We start from the raw sequence: 19,131 nt of genomic DNA on the forward strand, positions 1-19,131 counted from the left end.
TTTTTCTGTGTCTTTCAGTTTTATGAGCTGTGTGTTGTTTTTTTAAAGTTATATATTAATTTCATATGAAGTATGTATTATCACAGGGTTCCCACACTCATCAAATCAAACATCAAATTTGAGGACTTTTCAATAACTTTAAAAGGTCTTGGTTGGTGAAATTCAAGGACTATAAATTGGCATGTTTTGGGGTAAGACATGACAGTCGAAATTAGACATCATAGAGGCCTCATTTATTACTTTTAATCTTGTCAAGTCAATCGATTAATCGATTAGTTGTCAACTATTAAATTAATCGCCAACTATTTTGATAATTGATTAATCGGTTTGAGTAATTTTTTAAGAAAAATAAGTCAAAATTCTCTGATTCCAGCTTCTTAAATGTGAATATTTTCTGGTTTCTTTACTCCTCTATGACAGTAAACTGAATATCTTTGGGCTGTGGACAAAACAAGACATTTGAGGACGTCATCTTGGGCTTTGGGAAACACTGATCGAGATTTTTCACCATTTTCTGACATTTTATAGACCAAACAACTAATCGATTAATCGAGAAAATAATCGACAGATTAATCGACAATGAAAATAATCGTTAGTTGCAGCCCTAATTGACACAAACATTCATTTTCCTCAGGATGTAAACTGTTGATCCTAGGATGAAGAGGGCCAGAGAGCTGAGGCATACTGATGAATTTGGATGCTATATTTAAATTAAAAATTCAAGTCCTTTTAAGGACATTCAGTCATTTTCAAAAATGTTTAAGGCATTATTTTATTTTTTTATCAAATCCACAAACTTTGAAGGATTTTAAGGCCCTGTGGGAACCCTGTTATCAGTCAGCAAGTCATTTTTTTAGCAGACAAAGCAGATAGCGGGACAAACCTCCACCACTAAACGCCAAAACTACTTGTAACGCAGTCAAACCAATAACTACACAATGAATTTATTTGGTTAAAATGGTTAAAAATGCAGTACACTCATTTGACCAAAGCTTTAATAAGAAACCACAAAAAAGCTCCAACCCATTAGCCATATTCACAACTCCATGTTAGAACCTCGAGCGTCTTGGTTGTTGTTGTTGTTGTTTTTTTGTTGTTGTTCTTGCAGCGGAGAGTCTTCTTGTTGTGTTCTTGGCAGGTCTCGAATCTCATCCATCCACATGCAGAGCTGAAAGACTGGCAGACTGTACAGTTGTCAAGAGTTATCTGTTTGGGGGGTGGGAGGTGGGAGGGGGGTTTGGGGAGGGGGAGAGGAAGGGGTGGGGGGGGGGTCCCGTTGGCTGGAGCCGGGATGAACAGAAGGCCTGAGTGTTAACACTGTTTCCCCACAGTTTACCAGTTCATCCATTGTCCACCAGAGAGCGCTATATTCGTTGGGACTAGTGTAGGAAGTTAGGGTTTGTTTTCAGAAATGTAACTTGGGGGGGGGGGGGGGGGTTGGGGTTGGGAGGAGTGTGTTAACAGCTAGAATGATCCTTTCCCACAATGCACCAGTTTATCCACTGTTCGCTGGACTGGTGCAGGAAGAGGGCCCTTACCACTTCAGTTTGATTCATGTCAGAGATGGAAAAGATGATGAAAGGAGGAAAAGAGGAGGAGGAAGAGGTTACAGCAGATATTGAGAGAGATGAACAGTGAATACTACTGTACAGAAAAGGGTTCCTGGGAGAGAATCTGTGAGGTATTGTGACAGAAAAAGAGAGGTTGTGTGTGTTTTGATGCCTGAGAAAAGTGCGGTACGTGTGTTATGGGAAGGGTGTTGTTAAAAAAAAAAATCAATCAAAACAAGGCTGATGACTCAAAGGAGACTGATATTTCAGCGATACTGGGAGGACGAGGGAAGGAAAGGAAATGTAAAGGGGCCTGAGACCTAGAAAGAGGAGAGGAAGAAGGAAGATATGTGGGGTGAGGAGGGAGGGAAGGGAAGTGGTAGCTGCTGTTGAGCGGGGCACATTTTCGTGTGGAAAGAGCTGCTGTTGGGACTGAGGGAGGGAGGGAGGGAGGGAGAGGAGAGGGGGGGGTGGAGGTGGAGGTGGAGGTGAGGTGGATGAGAGCTAACGGTGGTCGGGCACAGTGAATCATGAGGTAAAGGCTGGCAGTTCTGGTCCTCGTATGGAGTGGAGCTCACCTGGGAGAAGATGGGCATTTTCTAGGCGTACATGGTCAACTGGAGCCACTGAAGATGGGGAGAAGATGCACACGGACAGTTAGTTCAGTACGCTTGCTCCATGGCTATCTATCCATCACAGGTTCTTTTACACAAGGTCTGGCTGCGGAATATAATATTTCAGCTGCCTTTCCATCCCGACGAGAAAATATTTCTGGGGGAAAAACGCTTCCAAAACTGTATATATTGGGGATGGGACGATATATTGAAATTCAGTACATCACAATGCAAAAATGTGACGATGCGTATCATGGGGCAGAAAAATGAATCGCGATGTTAGCTATATTTAGTTCTGCTGTAGTAATGACAAATGAGACGGCCTGACCATCACAATTTCACAAGCGAAACTATATTATTGTCACTTTGTAATGATGTTTTTAAATTGTTTACGTTCTAGCAAGCCAATGCCATCGCTAGAAAGATTTGTGGCTCAGAAATAAACATAATTCTGCAGTCAGACTTTGTTATCTCTAAACTTTTATTTATTACATCGTATCATGGTTGTATCAAATCGTGAACCTCATATCGCGTATCGTATCGTGAGATAAGCATATCGTCCCATCCCTAGTATATATGTATGGCTTTATTTTCAAAAGGACAGCTACAAATACAATGCCTGCCTATTGTGTTGTATCCTGTTATTTAGCTTGTTTAAAATAGGCTTTTCTTGCACCAGGTTGGTGCATGTGCATGGTGGTTAGGTGCCTCCGTTCAGGCACACTGCAGCGGTACTGGATTTTGTCAGCTGGAAATCAAAGCAGCACCTTTGAACTACTAGGTGGCTCCCCAGACCGGCCTGCAGATCTGCTGCCCACAGAAATGAATGTGTGTCTGTACCGTATGTGTCTGGTTTGGGAAAATACCCAACAATATCTAGACTGAGGGCGCTGCACGCCTTGACGCCGCCCTGTGATGTGGAGCGAGGACAGCTCACAGCTCTTACCTCCAGGACGCTGAGTCTGATCATACCGTCTCCATCCTGATCGAAGGCCTGGAACGCTCCTGCAAAGAAACACAACGTCACACTGCAGCTGTGCTCGACTCAACTCAACTCAACTCAACTGTGGGCCGCCTCATCTAAGATGTTGTTATTATTATTTTTATTAAATTATAACAGGTGTTTCATTGCCAAACCTATTTAAACTGCATTAGACTGAACTGGTCTGGTATTCCATCCACCAGGAAGCATTCTGCACTGATTTAAAGCTACACTAGGCAACTTTGCATATTGGCAGCTCCAAATGGCAAATGGCTTTATATCAAAGGAAACCAAAGGGATGAGAGAAGAGAAGATCTAACGTTGGTGAGTCCAGCTGTCTCTGGACGGAGCGCCGCTCACTGCTGACTAGGAGACAGATTGGATTTCACTCTGAAGTTTCGGGTAGAGAAGAGAAGATTTCCCACCAGTGTCCCTACCCAACACCAGAATTTAATTTGGGCAAATAGGTCGAATATACAGGGTCTCAGTTAGTGAGGATAGGATGCTTTTCCCTGTTGCAGTCCCACTTTGTGATTTAGACTGATAAGACTGGAGTACTTTTACATAAAAGTCTTGCCTCGTGTAGCTTTAATTGTCAAATCAGTTTAAAGTGTAATGGGCTTGACTGGTCTAGTAGTTCATCCAACATCAAGGCTAGGAACTCAGAAAAAGGCAGACGACACCAATTTAAAATGAACCAACTATTCTATCTTGTGTGTTTGTACCAGAGGTCTTTAACTCTTCAACATGTGGGACAGCCCACCTGAAATACTGATGCCAGGCTGGGAAGGTTACTTTCAAAATGTAATCTATTACAGGTTACTGATTACCTGCTCTAAATTGTAATACACTGGATTTCTCCAACTCAAATCTGACCATTTATTAGTTTGTGGTAGTGTGGTTCCTGGTCACAGACTTACTGAACATGGCTTCGAGCCGCACCAGACAGCTGATGAAGCTGTCAAAGTCGATGTTCATGTTCTCGTTTGCGTAGCGCATGGTGATGATGTCATACAGCTGGTTGTTGAGACGGAAGCCTGAGCGGGACACAAGACACATGACTGTACAGTGACAAGAACAGTTAGAGGATCAATTCAGGTCATCTGCAGCACAGACTGTGAATGATTCCTACTGTTTACTGTTGACTATTCAATGGTCAAAAATATTGGTATCGGCCATCAAAAACCCTTATCAGTCGAACCCTATTAGAGATATTAAATGATTTAATTTTGATTTGAAAAATGGATTTATAGCATTTTGGAAAGGTCTTCTTCAAGTATTGTAAACATATAATAAACACCCTAAGAATTTGGCGTTTTCATGTAGATGTTATTACCTGCATCGTTGACAGCGTTCCTCATCTCGTAACTGTTGATGCTACCGGACTGGTCTGAGTTATAGTGCTTAAAGATTCCCTGGAAGAGAGCAAGTGTGAATTCAATGCACACAGAAAAATATAACACTCAGCTGAAGCCTTCAGAGGGAGAACGCTGAAAGTAAGTCTTAAATTTACTGATGGTAGCTGGTTCAACTGCTCATCGTTTAAAGACCGTAAATTTGATTGTGATTTACACTCTAGGCTGAATGCACATCTGCGAATATATATCTCAAAATGGAATAAGATGTAGTTATCCTTTTGAGGCTTTGATTGTGATTTGAAAACAGGACATCAATGAGAGTGAGAGTGAGAAAGAGAGAGGGAAATGTGTGATGAGAGAGAGAGAGAGAGAGAGAGAGGGAGAGGGAAAGCCGCATTCACACCTGCCACTGTTTGATCTTGTTCCACAGATGTCTGAACTCCTGCAGATTGAGTCTACCTGTCCCATCCATCTGAACAGAGGCAGTTAAGACCAAAACTCATGGGAACAAGTCCAAGTCAACTCAAAGTCAAACTGCTTCGATTCTTAAGTACTTCTGTGTGTGCTTAAATGTTATATTTCACTTAAGAGTAACATTTACTGTGCAATTCTTTTGGTATAACCTTTATAGAGTTCAGCACTTATATACATCATTTGGAGCAGTCAACCACCAACATTGGCTTTGGGAATCGTACCTCTAACACATACATTTAAAATAAAAGATGCATATTTTTTCTGTGCTCTGCATTGTTTTTCAACAGCCAAGTTCGCCTGTTTGCAATTATCAATAAAGAGACTTGGGAGGAAAAAACAGCCATTTACACACTCCGGGTAACACATACGATTAGATGTCAAAACCACACCGGCGTGTAAGTGTATTGAAAAATATTACAAGCCAAAGTGAAATATGACTTGCTAAATGGGGTGAAACAAGGTCTAGGGCAAGTGAAAGTCCATCATAGACCCTGCCGTGGGTCTGGGCAGGTTGTGCTTCCTACAGACAACACAGCCGGCCCGATGCACTCGATACAAAGGATACGTCCATCAGAGCAATCATGCTCCTGCAACTCTCCAGGCTGAAGCCCTCTGTGTTCAGGTCCTTATCTGCAGGAGGAGCACAAACAGAGAGAGAGGTGTAAGAGATTTATGTTTCCGAAATAAGGTTTTTACTGCCCTATAGCCCAAAATGACCATAACATATCTGCAGGAGGGTTGTTGATCAATACCAGTGACTCGATTACTTGGCCAGGTGCCGAGATTTCAGGCTTTCAAAACTCACTTTCCAGCCCGTAAGTTTCAAGATGCTCCCAGTTCTCCTCCTAATATATTTGCATTTTCAGAGCCAGAGATTTGTGAAGGAGGAGACTAGTTCTATTAATGTTGTTGCAATTCCTAATGTTCAAAGATTCAAGTTCACTTCATAGATTACTTTATGCCCCTTTAACGAGTAACTGCACATGCACACACGGTGAAAGACATCAGTCATGTTCAAAGTCCTGATATTATGTCATGTGCACATGTAACTAATCTTCTAGATTTAGAGATATTTACTGCTTGTTGCTCCCTCTAGTGGTTTAAATCTCCCTTTAGTGTTTGATGTAGTTGAGTACTTTCTTTACAAGGTGATATCATAGACATTGAAATTACTGCTCTGCTCTAGTTTCTCCCTCCTCCCCTTGCCCAAACTGCACTGCTACATCTTTTAAAATGGCGGAGAACAGCTCAAACCGAGGCCGGTATCACATGTGAAACCGCTGAGTGTTAATGTGGTGATGAAAAACTGTTCAGCGCAGGACTGGACTCACGTTTGGAGACCACTCTGTTGAGGACATTCTTCAGTTCGTTGGCTGTGATTTCCATTTCCTGTGAGAGAGACAGAGGGGAGAAGGGAAGAGTAGAGGAAGAGAGAGGAAGACAGCAATTCAAACTAATTGAAACTGAACACATATCCTTCCAAGACACACACATACACACGGCCCTTTACTATTATTATAAGATACTATTTCCTCAGCGGGAGTAATAGCTAAAGGTCATACAGCCGTAAGTTGAAAGCTGTAAAGATACAATAAACGTCTACAGTCACAACTTTGTATTGTCCAGTATTTAATGGGGGGATGAAATCAGTTCAGACTCTCAATTCACAATAATGAAATCACCAAGGCTCCCCATCTAAATTGACTACTTTCAACTTTTAAAAATGAGTTAAAAGCAATATTTGATAAGAAATGCTCATTTCAAGTGGAATCTCATCCCATTCTTCTTTTTTTTAAGATTATCTTTTGCCATTTTTTTTTGCCTTTATTAGACAGATGAAAGTGGAGAGAGACAGGGGAGACTGGGAGAGAGAGGCGGATGACATGCGACAAAGGTCCTGGGCCGGATTTGAACCCAGGGTGTCGCAGTTACACGGTATGCTGTATGCTCTATGGTATGACAAAAGGCTTTAAGCACACTGAGCCACCGGGACGCTCCTCATCCCACTCTTCTTGAACTTTACTCCCACCCTCCACCGCGACAGCATGAAAGCACCTATGATTTACAGACACGTATTCAGAACGACATGCCCACCCAACCCCTCCCAGAACTATAACATCCCCAGCGCCCCCCCCCCCCCCCCCCCCACCCTCCGCCCCCCCGTCCTGCCTGTACTCACCTCCCCGGCTATCTCCTGAAAGATCGTCCGGAACTGCTGGTCCTCCTCGCTCTCTTCCCCCGCCGAGGCTGGAGCCGGCTGAGGCAGCACGCGACCACAGAGCAGGAGGAGAAGAAGAAAAAGAGGAAGAAGATGTGATCAGCTCCTTTTTGCACCCATACCTTCTGCATCGTTATGAATAATGTTTGCCTCATTATGTATTATTGTGAATATTGTCTATATTATTTTGCATTATTATTAATAATATTTGGGAACTATAGTTGCCGTGCACACTTTTCCACCAAAATCCATTTGGTTTTTTTTATTGAAGGAATAGCATCAATAAATGTTTGACACTGATGGTAGTGACTTGGTTGGCTACAACACCAGTTAGGATTATGATACAAAACAATGCTGCGCTCTTTTCTAAGCCCTTTAGATGATGTGTTGGTTAGAGGATATACTGTATTTGCAGAAGGTGATCTGTAATGCTTATCAGTTTGGATTAAATCAATACAGTAAAGGCCAGAGCAATTGATTAGAAAGAGCTTGGCCAGGCTGTTGTAGCCCCTTTTCTAGGAATGTTGCCTGAAGATGATAGGTAATATATTATGGCTAATTAGTATCATACATATCATAACTATTACAGCTAATAAATGCCCCTCATAAACATCTTAAGATTTTCTAAAGATATTCCCAACAATCTACAGATCAGCTGGCATAGAATAACAAGTTGCTTAGCAATGGACACAACTGTGGAGCCAACATGGCTGCCACTGAATTGCAACCTTGCAACTCCTCCAAAGACGAGTTAAAAAGAACCGAAGCAACTGAAAATTCAGCTACTCCACTGAAAACTGCACAATGTTCAAACTCTGGTGTTGAGAGAAAGAAAACTCACCACTGGATGGTCGGCCTCGATCCTGTTCTCTATCTCCCTGGGTGAAGACGAACAAACAGCAGTCACCATGGTGACACCAACAGACCTACCATCTCATCTGGACCATAAGCCTGTCCAGTTACCCCTCCACAGCAGCCAATCAAGTTCATTTTTATCAGATATTAAACAGATACTTGAATAAATCTGATATCCTGAGTTCAGTGTTGAGAAGGTAAGTCTTACTTTATCAGTCATCTATAAGCTATATGACATTTAATGTATTATTTCACAATTTCTAAAGGCTTATGGTCCCATACCCATATCAATGACTTGAATGGCAAAATGAAACCACAAACTCTTACCGTGTTAGCCTGCTGTGAATAAAATGTGTTAGTTTAGTACCACCTGTTGCTTCTTCCATTCAGAGTTTGTTTTGATCTTGGTTTTTCTTCTTTTTGTCAATCTTGCTTGCAGCAGGCCTCCTCTCCTCGTTTGTACATTTTGTTTTAGATGGGGCTTTATATCAATTCGCAGTTGGAAGTCCACTGCTACAGATCTAGGTTTCAGGATTATTGACAGGCTTAATGCCTAAATAGCTCATGGAGGAAACTCTAATCTGAGACACACCTGGGTCAAAATGCATTTGTAAATAATTCTAGTTTGTTTTAACCTACTTGGAGCACCAGATGGGTGGGGTTTACAGCATCAGGACAGTTCAGATAAGTTTTCAATCAAAGAAAACTATACTGAATTAACCTTCTATGTGGCAAACCCCACCCATCTGGTGCTCCAAGTAGGTTAAAACTGACACTATTGGTGTTGTATTATTTGCAAAAATGACCCAGGTATGATCTAAAGCCAAGTATGGTTATTTAAAACCTATGAGAGAGGGCTGTTTGCTGTGCACATCCTTTCCAAAGCTAGATTTACAGCCAGGTTTTTCAGCCAGGTCCCGGTCCAGCAGAGTGCAGTCCAGCTCTGCATGCTGTCTTGTCCTCCAGGGCAGCGGGGGGGGGGGGGGGGGGGGGGTTGGATGTTTTTGAGGCTGGAGTATGAAGTATTTAAGATACTGAAAGGAAATGTTTACCGGAGCATGCCCAAATCTTGTCCTAAAAAAGATTCCATAACAGCTTCGAACTGGGGCCGATTTCTTCCAGCTCTACAAATCAAATCGCCGTTAAAATTGTTTGTCCTTGGTGGTTTTTATCCCCCCCACCCCCCACCCCCCACCCCCCCAAATCCCCAAGTACCCCAACAAACAAACCCCACCCCAATCACAACCACACAAACCCACACTGTAAAATGTCTAATACACAAAGGGCCAGGCTAATTGATTATTGCTAATTTACATATTAACAATTAGGGCTGGGTTATCGTTACTAACTTCTCTTAACTCGTTCAATGCGGATCCTAACACTTCAAGTTTGATACTGTTTCTGAAATGTTACTTTTTCCAATACCTGAACAAATTTTGCATTGAACCAATGCACATTTCATTATACAATAAACTGAACTAATTTCTGTGTAACAGTTACAGTGCAACTTGATTTGCCAAATACAATCGGACCATGCTCAATTTATTTCCTAAAAAAATAAAAGAATATAAGCTAGTTACAAACTTTTCAAGGTTTCTGATATCTTTCAATACCTTCTGATGCCTTCAAATCAATATCAATACCCAGAACCAGTACAGTATGGATATGTGTCGCTTTTCGATACCCAGCCCTACTAAGAAACATAAGAACATCAGTAGAATGGAATAAACATCTGCTAACTAAACAGAGGCAACTGTAGCTCTATATTATTCTAAAAGGTGGGACGACTATGAACCCGTTCCCTCCTGGTCCGGTCCGGCCCGGCTCGCCCCCTGCAGGCCGCCCGGCTCGCCCTCACCCACTCACTCTGAGGTGTTCCTCTTTTCGGAGAAGACTCGCAGGATGAACTCGCCCTCCTGGTGCGGCTCGTAGGTGGAGGGGATGATGACGTACTCGCCGGGGCTCAGGCGGAAGCGCTGGGTCACCTCGCGCAGGTTGATGTAGGACTTGCAGCGGGCCTTGGAGGAGTTGAACAGGAAGAAGTCCTTCTGCATGTGCTGCTTGTTGCCGTGCATCTGCGAGGCGGATGGAGAGGAAAAGAGTGGGACACCATGGCAAGTTGTTGGAGTGAAATGTAAATTTTTTTCTGATAAAATGATGGATGAAAACGGCCACAGCAGTCACACAAGACAGAAGAATGGGTTATTCACAAGATTGTAGTATAAAAAAACTTAAACAGTAATCAAACTTGGAAATGTGGGTGTGAAAAAGAAATAGTGCGGGGTATGAAACAACTTGCAAACTGATGCTCCACTGTAAGAGTTTCCTTTACTCCTTCCTTACCTCCTTTGGCACCTATGGACAGACAGAGGCAATATTAGTTATTTATGTCAGATGGAAGCACAAACAAAAAAAAGAAGTATATTGTTCTTATGATGTTAAAACTGCACTATCCTGTTTTTTTGCTGTTAGAATGGGAATGGGAAGCATTAATTTTGCCTAAATAACTCAAATTCAAATCCACCTATAAAATTCACTCTGTGTTCACTGTGATTATGCGTATTTCTAGGCAGAACTGGGTCAAATGGCAATTCCAAACACGGTTTATGGTTTATTTTATCCTACTTTGGTGCCACACTGCAAAAAATGTCCATCTTAACAAGTCATTTAGTCTCGTATTCAGCCTTCAAATCTTATTTTTCCTGAAACAAGAGAAAAATCCTGCCAGTGAGGTGAGAAAACTCCACTTGTTTCCAGTGTGGTTTCACTTGTTTCAGGAGTTTTCTAGAAGTGAGTGTGAATATGATGAAAGCAGTCAGAATAAGGCAGATCACTGCACTACTATCAAGAAAATGAAACTTGATTCTACAAAAGTTGATGATTTGCATTGGAAACAAGTGAAATTATCTAACCTCACTGGCAGATGATTTTTTATTTTTTATTTTAGGACTCAATAATAGAATATGACTCATATGTACTGTAGTTCGAATGGAGGATTTTTTGCAGTGCAGAGAGGGGTGGGGTTTGCCACATGGGACAATGCAACAAGTGCTGGAAAGTTTTTCTCTGATTGACTGAACTGTCAATGTAATAAAAAACACCCAGGTCTGTTTTCTAGCTCTGACCGGTCAGCGGGAGTCTGACAGCACATCACCTCATAAATGGCAAATCCGATGGTGAACAGGTTGGCTCCCATCTTGCGCTCTTTCCTCCTGTTCTTCTGCATCAGCGCCACCACGAAGGTGCAGGCCACCTCGTTGTCCTCGGGGTCGTCGTCCTCCTCCAGCAGACGCAGGCGGTACTGAGGGTTGGTCCAGAAAGTGTCTGCAGGAAGGTTGAGATACAGGTGAGATTTTTAAGGTTTTTTGTTTTAGGATTACTTTTGGGTTTTTTTTTTTAAAGGCACATAACTTCAATTCATTTCTAATTCTTGAGATAAGTGTTTTCCTGTCTTTTGTGTTCCTCGTTCCTCAACACATCTGAACATTTTAGAATAGGTATATATATATAAGAGTGGTGGTCCAAAATGAGATGTCCACCACTGAAAAAAAAAGGGACACTCGTACTCTTTAAACACATTATGGCCATTTATAATTAATTCTTTCATTCATTCTAAATGAATAAATTAATGAATGAATGTATGAATGTTTATATGAAGAGTGGCGGTCCAAAATGAGATGTCCACCACTGAAAAAAAAGGGACACTCGTACTCTTTAAACACCATTATGGCCATTTATAATTAATCCTTTCATTCATTCTAAATTAATAAATGAATGAATGAATGTATGAATGTTTATATGAAGAGTGGCGGTCCAAAATGAGATGTCCACCATTTGAAAAAAAAACCCAAAACACTCCTACTCTTTCAACAGGATTTTTAACGGATAGAAGGGAACTTAAGCCCTGAGCTGACAAAAAGCTCTTTCAGACTTCATATTCTACATTTTAGAGATACTAAATTATGAACATTGGTGATCTTTAATTGGGGTGTGTTGATTTGCAAAAGGTAAAAAAAAAATGAGGCCACGATGTGAGACAAGGCTCTCCTCTGTGTGGGATAAAAAAAGTGAGTTCAGAGAGAGGAGCGGACATGCTGCTGAGGTACCTGGGTAGTTCCTGCAGCCTCCGGCGGAGCAGCCTCTCACCCAGCGCCCTTCGTTCACAGAAACCGTCCACTTGTGGATCTTGTCGTCCTCCAGGGCGTCGGGGGTGAGGTTGCAGATCTCGATCTTGGTGTAGTTCTTCTTGAAGTCCTCGAATGACATCCTGGACGGGCAAGGAAGAGACAGGGACAGGATGGGTATCTGGCTAAAACCTCCACATCCTTAAACAAATACCAGCAGAAAATTCTCTGAAGAATGAAGCACCTGTTCTCCTGACGATAAAAATGAGTGTTTGTACTGTTGGAAAAAATGTTATACTGATACCAGAGCTGATATGTGAAATTCAATGCTAGTTCTGAAATGATACTTTTTCGGTTGAATGAAAGCCTTTCTCGTTATGTGATTTTTTGTGAAATAAGTAGATATGCCATTTGCTTTTCTATTCAATTGATTTCCTCAAATCCCCATAATTTAGAGTATATATACCATCCCGTTGTTGGAATCCAACATTTTGAAGCTTTTCAATACCCTTTGATTTTGATTCAAAATTTCACTAGTGTTGTTCGGTATAGATTTTAAATACACATCCATAAATAATATGCCACTGACCAGAACTCTCCATCCTCGGCGTTCTGATGCTGCAGCTTGTCCTTTTCAGTCTTAGAGAGGGAAGTCCACTCCTTAGAGCTGAGTGAAATATGAAAAACAATGACACATTCTGAAATTATGACACAATTAACAGAAAACTGAGCTAAATGTTACGATAAATACAAAATGAAAATGATAAGATAGTACAGTTGTGCCTTTATCAAACTCGAGGTCCTTCTGTAACGGCAAAGCGGGACCAAAAATAAAGAATTAAGAGTAAAGATGGTTTAAAAAAAACTCCTACTTGTCACTCCAGGGGCCGTTCCACTCCACCTGACCCCATGGGTTCCTGAGGCGCACCAGACGCACTTTAGTGTCCTTTTGCTGGGACTGTTTACACTGTGGAAACACACAAAGTTACAAACAATGCAGGTTATCATATTCATACTTGTAGTCACTCATATTGTCTTTACATATTCCTCTTTGTTGGACACTTTTATGCAACGAGCATTATGGTACTGTGGGCTCATGCATTTTTTCAGCATTTGTCACTCTAATGTGAATCATTCCCCTAACCTCTGCCTTTTTAGCGCCCTTCTCTACCATTTGCTGCACAGTTATGCGGGGCCGTACAGTCAGAACCACTGCGGTATTACTGTTGTTATTGTTGTGTTCTCAGTCAGCGGTCTGTCTCACCTCCTCCACTGCAGTCACAGAGTAGGCGTGACCCTTCACAAGTCCCGTCACAGTGCGAGTCTCAAAGCGAGCGGGAACCAGGGACTGGAGATACAGCAAACACAGACGGCGCACATTTAGGATAAAAGGGACTGGAAACCGATTATACATTTCATTTAAAGATAAACACATATTAGCAAAGAGAGGTGGTTGTAAATGGGAATTCCTATGAAACTGGCTTTTAGGTAGAATCTCTGGAGAAGTAGACATTTCCGTCAAATTTACGAAGATCTTTCCCAGTGGTATGGGTTTTGAGTTATTAGCTCTTAAAACCAAGCAAAATGCAATTCTTCAAGATCATCCAGATGCTTTGCCTAGGATGGTTGCAAGAAAACATAATGTTTTTGTGCAATACATTTGCAGTAGGGTTCCATTGATATGGGTATATCTTATTATATCTTGTATATCTTATAAATGTTTTTATATACTGAAGCTGCCAATAGTCGATATTTTGTGCCAATATTCAACATCTAGCCATTTCATGCCAAAAAAATCCAAGAATTCAGTGTTTCCCAAAGAATGTTATTCTTGTCAGGGTGGAAAAGCCTTCTAAACAGAATTTGGACCATCATTGGACACTAAAACTCTACTGAAACCCATGTAAAGTAAAGTAAAGTTTTATGTTGGTTAGCAACTCTGAAATTCAGGTTTCATTCTAGGTTTTCCAGACAGTCACACTTGAAGCTGTTGAGTAAAATCATATCCTCATTTCTCTTATATTGGTGGTGGATGATATTAATTGTCTCATATTGAATCTTTGTCAAAACGTCTATTATATCGGCAAATATATATATCGGTCTACCCTTAATTTGCAGAATATCAACAATAAAAGTCAGTTTCTGCAAAATTCCCTTTTCAGAAACAGACAGAAAGATACAGTAGAAGGAATCACAGACTTTCAGTATCCTTTGTATCCTGCCAAGATAAAAAAAAACCCATCTGACTCACATCGATGGAGCAGCCCATGAGGGAGCCTCTCTCCAGAGCTTTCTTCATGATCTTGTACAGCTCCTTGGGCGCCTCCTTCATCTCGTAGAACTCAGTCACTCCTCCGGTGAAATCCTCCATGGCCTCGGTGGTGTTTCCACCCTTCAGGGCCTCGTAGGAGCCGTGCAGCCTGGAGAGGAGGGAGGGGACAGTTACATCTGCTGTAGGTTTTAGGAATTACAATGAGTGCAACAGTAGAATATGCTTAAACTCCTCCATCATCACCAACATTATTAGCAACCGGCTGTAAAGAGTGCAAAGCCAGTTGAATCGGTGGTTTCATCAGCTGAGAGTTTTTGACTGGACTTTTCTAATTATGTAAGATTATAAAAATGTACAACATGACTGGCCGATATCGGACATTTAATAAAATGGCAATATCAGCCCCATATATCAGCCAAACCCTAATGTGATTATTAGGAGGTTAGTATGGTTAGTATCCCATTTATTAGCTTAGAGAAAACTGTAGCCCACAAAATCAGTGTGGATCGTAAGTAAAAAAACTATTTTGAAACAGTGGGGAAAAGTTTAAAAAAACATGTATGTTATTTAGGTAAAAGGTACTGACACCTTATCTATGTAAAAGGTACTGATACAACCTGTCGGAAAGATAAATCTACTCAAAAAAACAGAAGAAGTGTGCAATATGCAATATGTGCAATACGTAAAACACCTAATAATTGTCTTCCAGTCTAATAAGTGGAGGTTTTATCACATTGTGGTTAAGAAATAGCCAGGAATTGAGCCTTGTTCTCACAAGTGGGAGTCCACACATCAAACAACACAGCCAAAGGTAAATATTCAGTAAATACCCAGAAAACACCCAATATCTGCCTGGTGGAAATACAGTATATGAGCTCTTCTTCTATTCTTCTATGAAAAAACCCCCAAATTATTTTCTTAAAATACACTGACTTGGCGTAGGCCTTCTCCAGCAGGGCGCTCCAGAACTCGTTCCTCTCGGCAGACTTGGTGAAGACCAGCTGGTTGTTGAAGGTTGGGATGCGGTCGTCAATGACAACATCCACCCAGTCGCCATAGCGCCAGAACTGCAGGACACACAGGGAGGTGAGGGGGGGAGAGACAACCCTCCTACAACTTCTACAAACCACAGACATTTTAATCAGTGGACCTTCACTGTGATTATGTCTTTGTTTAGTAATATGTAATGTTTTAAGTTATTAGTAATGTTAAAAGTCCTGTTATGTTTGATATTTTATTCTAAGTATGTGTTTTTTTGTATTTTTTTACTCATATATAACCCCACTCCGGCTCCAACATGTAAACAGAACCCAGTACAATATTCTCTAGATTCATATATATATTTCTGTTTTTTTCTTTTCAAATGGAGGGCCCTTGTGTATATTTCATAGTGTAGTGTAATATAGTGTATAGAAAAAAATTATACTTTTTACATACGACTTATATACAACTTTTTTACATACTACTTCCAAAAGAGACCTATTTTCTAAATGTCTTTTTTCTTTTTTAATTTCCTGTTGTGTTATATTTAACGTGACCCATGTAAGCAACCCACAAAGTCTAATTCCTACAGCCATTACATGTCTAATAACACTCTGATTCTCAATTCTATTTCTTATTTTTAATTATTATCATCATTAGCTGCCACTGAGGAGCCTGCTCGTCGTTCTGGAGTCCACAAAAATACATTCTTTTCTTTTCCTCATCTTTTTAAGTAAATCTGATCTTCATTTTAATCACAGTATAAGAGGATGAAATGCAAAAGGAAAGATTGAATGTTGGCATGAGGGCGATGTGGGAATATTTGGTAATCAGATGGTTGTTTCTGACCTGGAAGTGGAAGATGCCGCCATAGCCCTCTGAGAAGCTTTGCTCCTGAGGAACGACTCTGTAGAGAAGCTTCTCATTCAGAGTCAGACAGGCGATGGCAGCCAGCAGCCAGCAGTCACCTGGACAGAGAAATTTTTTTAAATTTAATTCAAGCCAGTTCCATTTACTTACACTTCTTTTATTACAGCAGGGCAATTTTCACGACAGGCATAAAAACATACATTGGGAGTCACAGTAACCTTGACAGGAATGGTCATTTCAGCTACCTTTGGACATATAAGCGATTCTAATATGTGTACAAGTATAGTTTAAAGTTCAAGGAATTGAAGGGAGTTCAATGGTATCAATCAAAGCAGTCAATTAGGGCGGGGTACTGTTTGAACTTCTGTGGCACAACACTGATTCTGATACTTCAGATTTGGTACGGCTTTTCCCCAATACCTTTCATGCTATTCTTGTGAGAATTTACGCAACAGAGCTATTTGTTTTCGGTGTAACATTTGCACATTTCATCCGCTTCTTTAAATGGAATCAGAAATCAAACTGATCCCTCAGTCCCACAAAAAAAGAGCAAAACTTGAGTTCTTTTCATTGTTAAAATTCAACATTTTGAAGTTTTCTGATACCTTTAGATGCTTGAAAATGTATCCTAAAACTGCTTATAGTTGGAAACCTTTCAAAACTGTCACCTGTCTTTCATTCAACGAGGAGAATAATGGCCGAGGCCCGCACCTACTGTACCTTGGCCATTGTGACGTCAACAAAAACAAAAACAAAGACCGACAGCAAGTTCTCCGCTGGACATTTTTTTTGTTTTGCAGGAGGAAAAGACCACCTGTGAGTGCTGAGCGTGTGTTTTCTGATTGTCCAGGTGTGTGCCAGAGTGTTGGCTGTTCGGCCGGGAACAATGTAAGTTTTTCAACAGGGAGCGGGCAACAGCGTCTGCCTGGACCTTTGTCCTTTTTGCTCCCCTTTATTTGTGGCCTGGACAGGACAACAATGAGAAGTGCTGCTGGTTGGATTCCCTTCCGAAAGAGTAAGCATAATATGGGGAGGCCGTGCGTGGGGGATCGATGGGATGTTTGCTACCCTGTTTTCCTGGTGCTGGCCGAATGCACACGCAGATTTAATGTCGAATGCATGTAGAGTGACGTTGTAATGTGCAGCTCACTGTCTATCATATGTCTTGCACAATCTGGTCACACTGTATGTTAAAAACGGGTCTTTCCGACATTCTTCCAAATTCAGATACTCTTACACTGTTAAATTAGTTTTAAATTAGTTATTTTGTGATGGAGAGTTGTAACTTCTGCCTCAGTGATTTCCTACATTTCCCAAAATGACTTACAACAACCCCCAGAATAAGTTAATACTCTAAACTACACTAAACAACAACACAGGCCCTGAAATGCCAAGTACATCACCAATACCTGTTTTTTTTTAAACAGTGTTAAAGTGTTTTAGGGTGGATTTTTTTTTTCTTTCCTCTTTATCATTCCATACGTGTCAGCACACACACATCTTTAGGGTTGGGGTTCAATTCAGTTAAATTCAAACAACATTGACTAACTAATGAAAGGTTCATTCTCAATTGCTTCATTACAGTTTAGAACTGAAAATCTAAATTAAATCCTTTGCATTCCTCCTAAATCCTTTGAAATGAGAAGAAAATCCACTTCCCGAATTGAATAAGCTGAATGTGAGTTGACACCACTCCTCCTGACGAACATATTGGGATGTTATTATTATAACAATTTAATAATAACAGGAATATTTTTTTTACCAAGATCTCCCTGGCAGATGTCTGTCCTACTGGCTCCTCCCACAATGAACTGAGGGTTCTCACAGATTTCCTGCAGACAGACAGTCATAAACACAGAATGGAGTTAACTTTAGTGCACAAGCTATGAAAAATCAACCTGACATCAGTGATATATTTTTGTCAAATACTGTTTTGGGCAAAATTACAGATGTCACTAAATAGGGAAACAATAAAACATCCATGATAGTGTATTGTTAAACTCCAACATGATAAAAGCACTGAAATCTTAAGTGTCAGTAAACCAAGCAAATACGAAACATTTATATTCTGATGACATTTTCTAATCATCTATAGGCATTCTGACACTTTCAGGTTGTGCAGCCACAACATGACTCAACTCCATCCAGGTGGGGAGTATTTTTATCCCAGATGTGCCTCTGTTGAACATCTGCATCTCCAGGTAAAATCCCACAGAGCAGGAGTGAGAGATGCTTCCCTCCTCAAATATTAGTTTTCAGCATAAAATAATCCCTCATCAGGATGGGGGAAAAAAAGGTTATTTCCATGCACAGGTTTGACGTTGCCGTAAACCGAAGAAAACGTCCCACCTCCCACACGTGAGAGCCATCCCCTCTTTATTTAACTTTGCGACCAGCGCTCCTCTCCATGTGCCAACCCGTCTAACCTCCCCTCCTACCTTGGGCCTCTTCCAGACGATGTTCTTGACTTTGTTGGACTTGTGCCCAAGCTCCTTGTAGCCCAAGGACTCCACAGTGGCGGGGAAAGTGTCATCCTCAAACAGGCCCTTCTTCTGAAGGCACTCCTGCTTCAGGGCGTTGAAGTCCTGGCCGCTGAAGCGGAGGGGCTTGTTGACGGACCCTTCCCCATCTCTCCTCTCTCGTTCCCGGATCAACCGGTCGCAGAAAAAGCCAGCCGGTGTATAGGGCATTTCGTCTCAGCTGATTTTTTTTTTTTGAAAAAACTGGCTTTTGCCACTTGTACTAAAGGTTTACAAGCCTAAAAACCCTGGCATAAATCCAAACGGCTAATCTCTGATTGGCTCTTTGTTTGTGTGACGTCCCCCTCCCCTTG

The 19,131-nt window shown here is 41.2% G+C and overlaps 1 protein-coding gene across 2 annotated transcripts; it reads right to left on the minus strand.

Moving 5' to 3' along the window:
- Positions 1-2,085: 2,085 nt before the first annotated feature.
- On the minus strand, positions 2,086-18,988 carry capn3a (calpain 3a, (p94)). 2 transcript variants are annotated; one of them, XM_071909559.2, is made up of 21 exons: positions 18,737-18,988; positions 18,061-18,130; positions 16,278-16,396; positions 15,381-15,514; positions 14,427-14,595; positions 13,440-13,523; positions 13,048-13,142; positions 12,765-12,842; positions 12,158-12,318; positions 11,206-11,375; positions 10,395-10,406; positions 9,918-10,126; positions 8,038-8,074; positions 7,158-7,235; positions 6,310-6,367; positions 5,544-5,608; positions 4,908-4,976; positions 4,483-4,561; positions 4,067-4,183; positions 3,111-3,169; positions 2,086-2,176 (listed from the first exon to the last, which is right to left on the minus strand). In XM_071909559.2, exons 1-21 carry the CDS (start codon positions 18,986-18,988, stop codon positions 2,150-2,152), a joined length of 2,142 nt encoding a protein of 713 aa, XP_071765660.1. In that variant the 3' UTR covers positions 2,086-2,149. The 2 variants fall into 2 exon arrangements, with proteins under 2 accessions (XP_071765660.1, XP_078145459.1); XM_078289333.1 differs by having other exon boundaries at positions 7,128-7,235.
- Positions 18,989-19,131: the final 143 nt, after the last annotated feature.

This window comes from Centroberyx gerrardi, chromosome 17 (genome assembly GCF_048128805.1).
Source record: "Centroberyx gerrardi isolate f3 chromosome 17, fCenGer3.hap1.cur.20231027, whole genome shotgun sequence".
Taxonomy (NCBI): Eukaryota; Metazoa; Chordata; class Actinopteri; order Beryciformes; family Berycidae; genus Centroberyx; species Centroberyx gerrardi.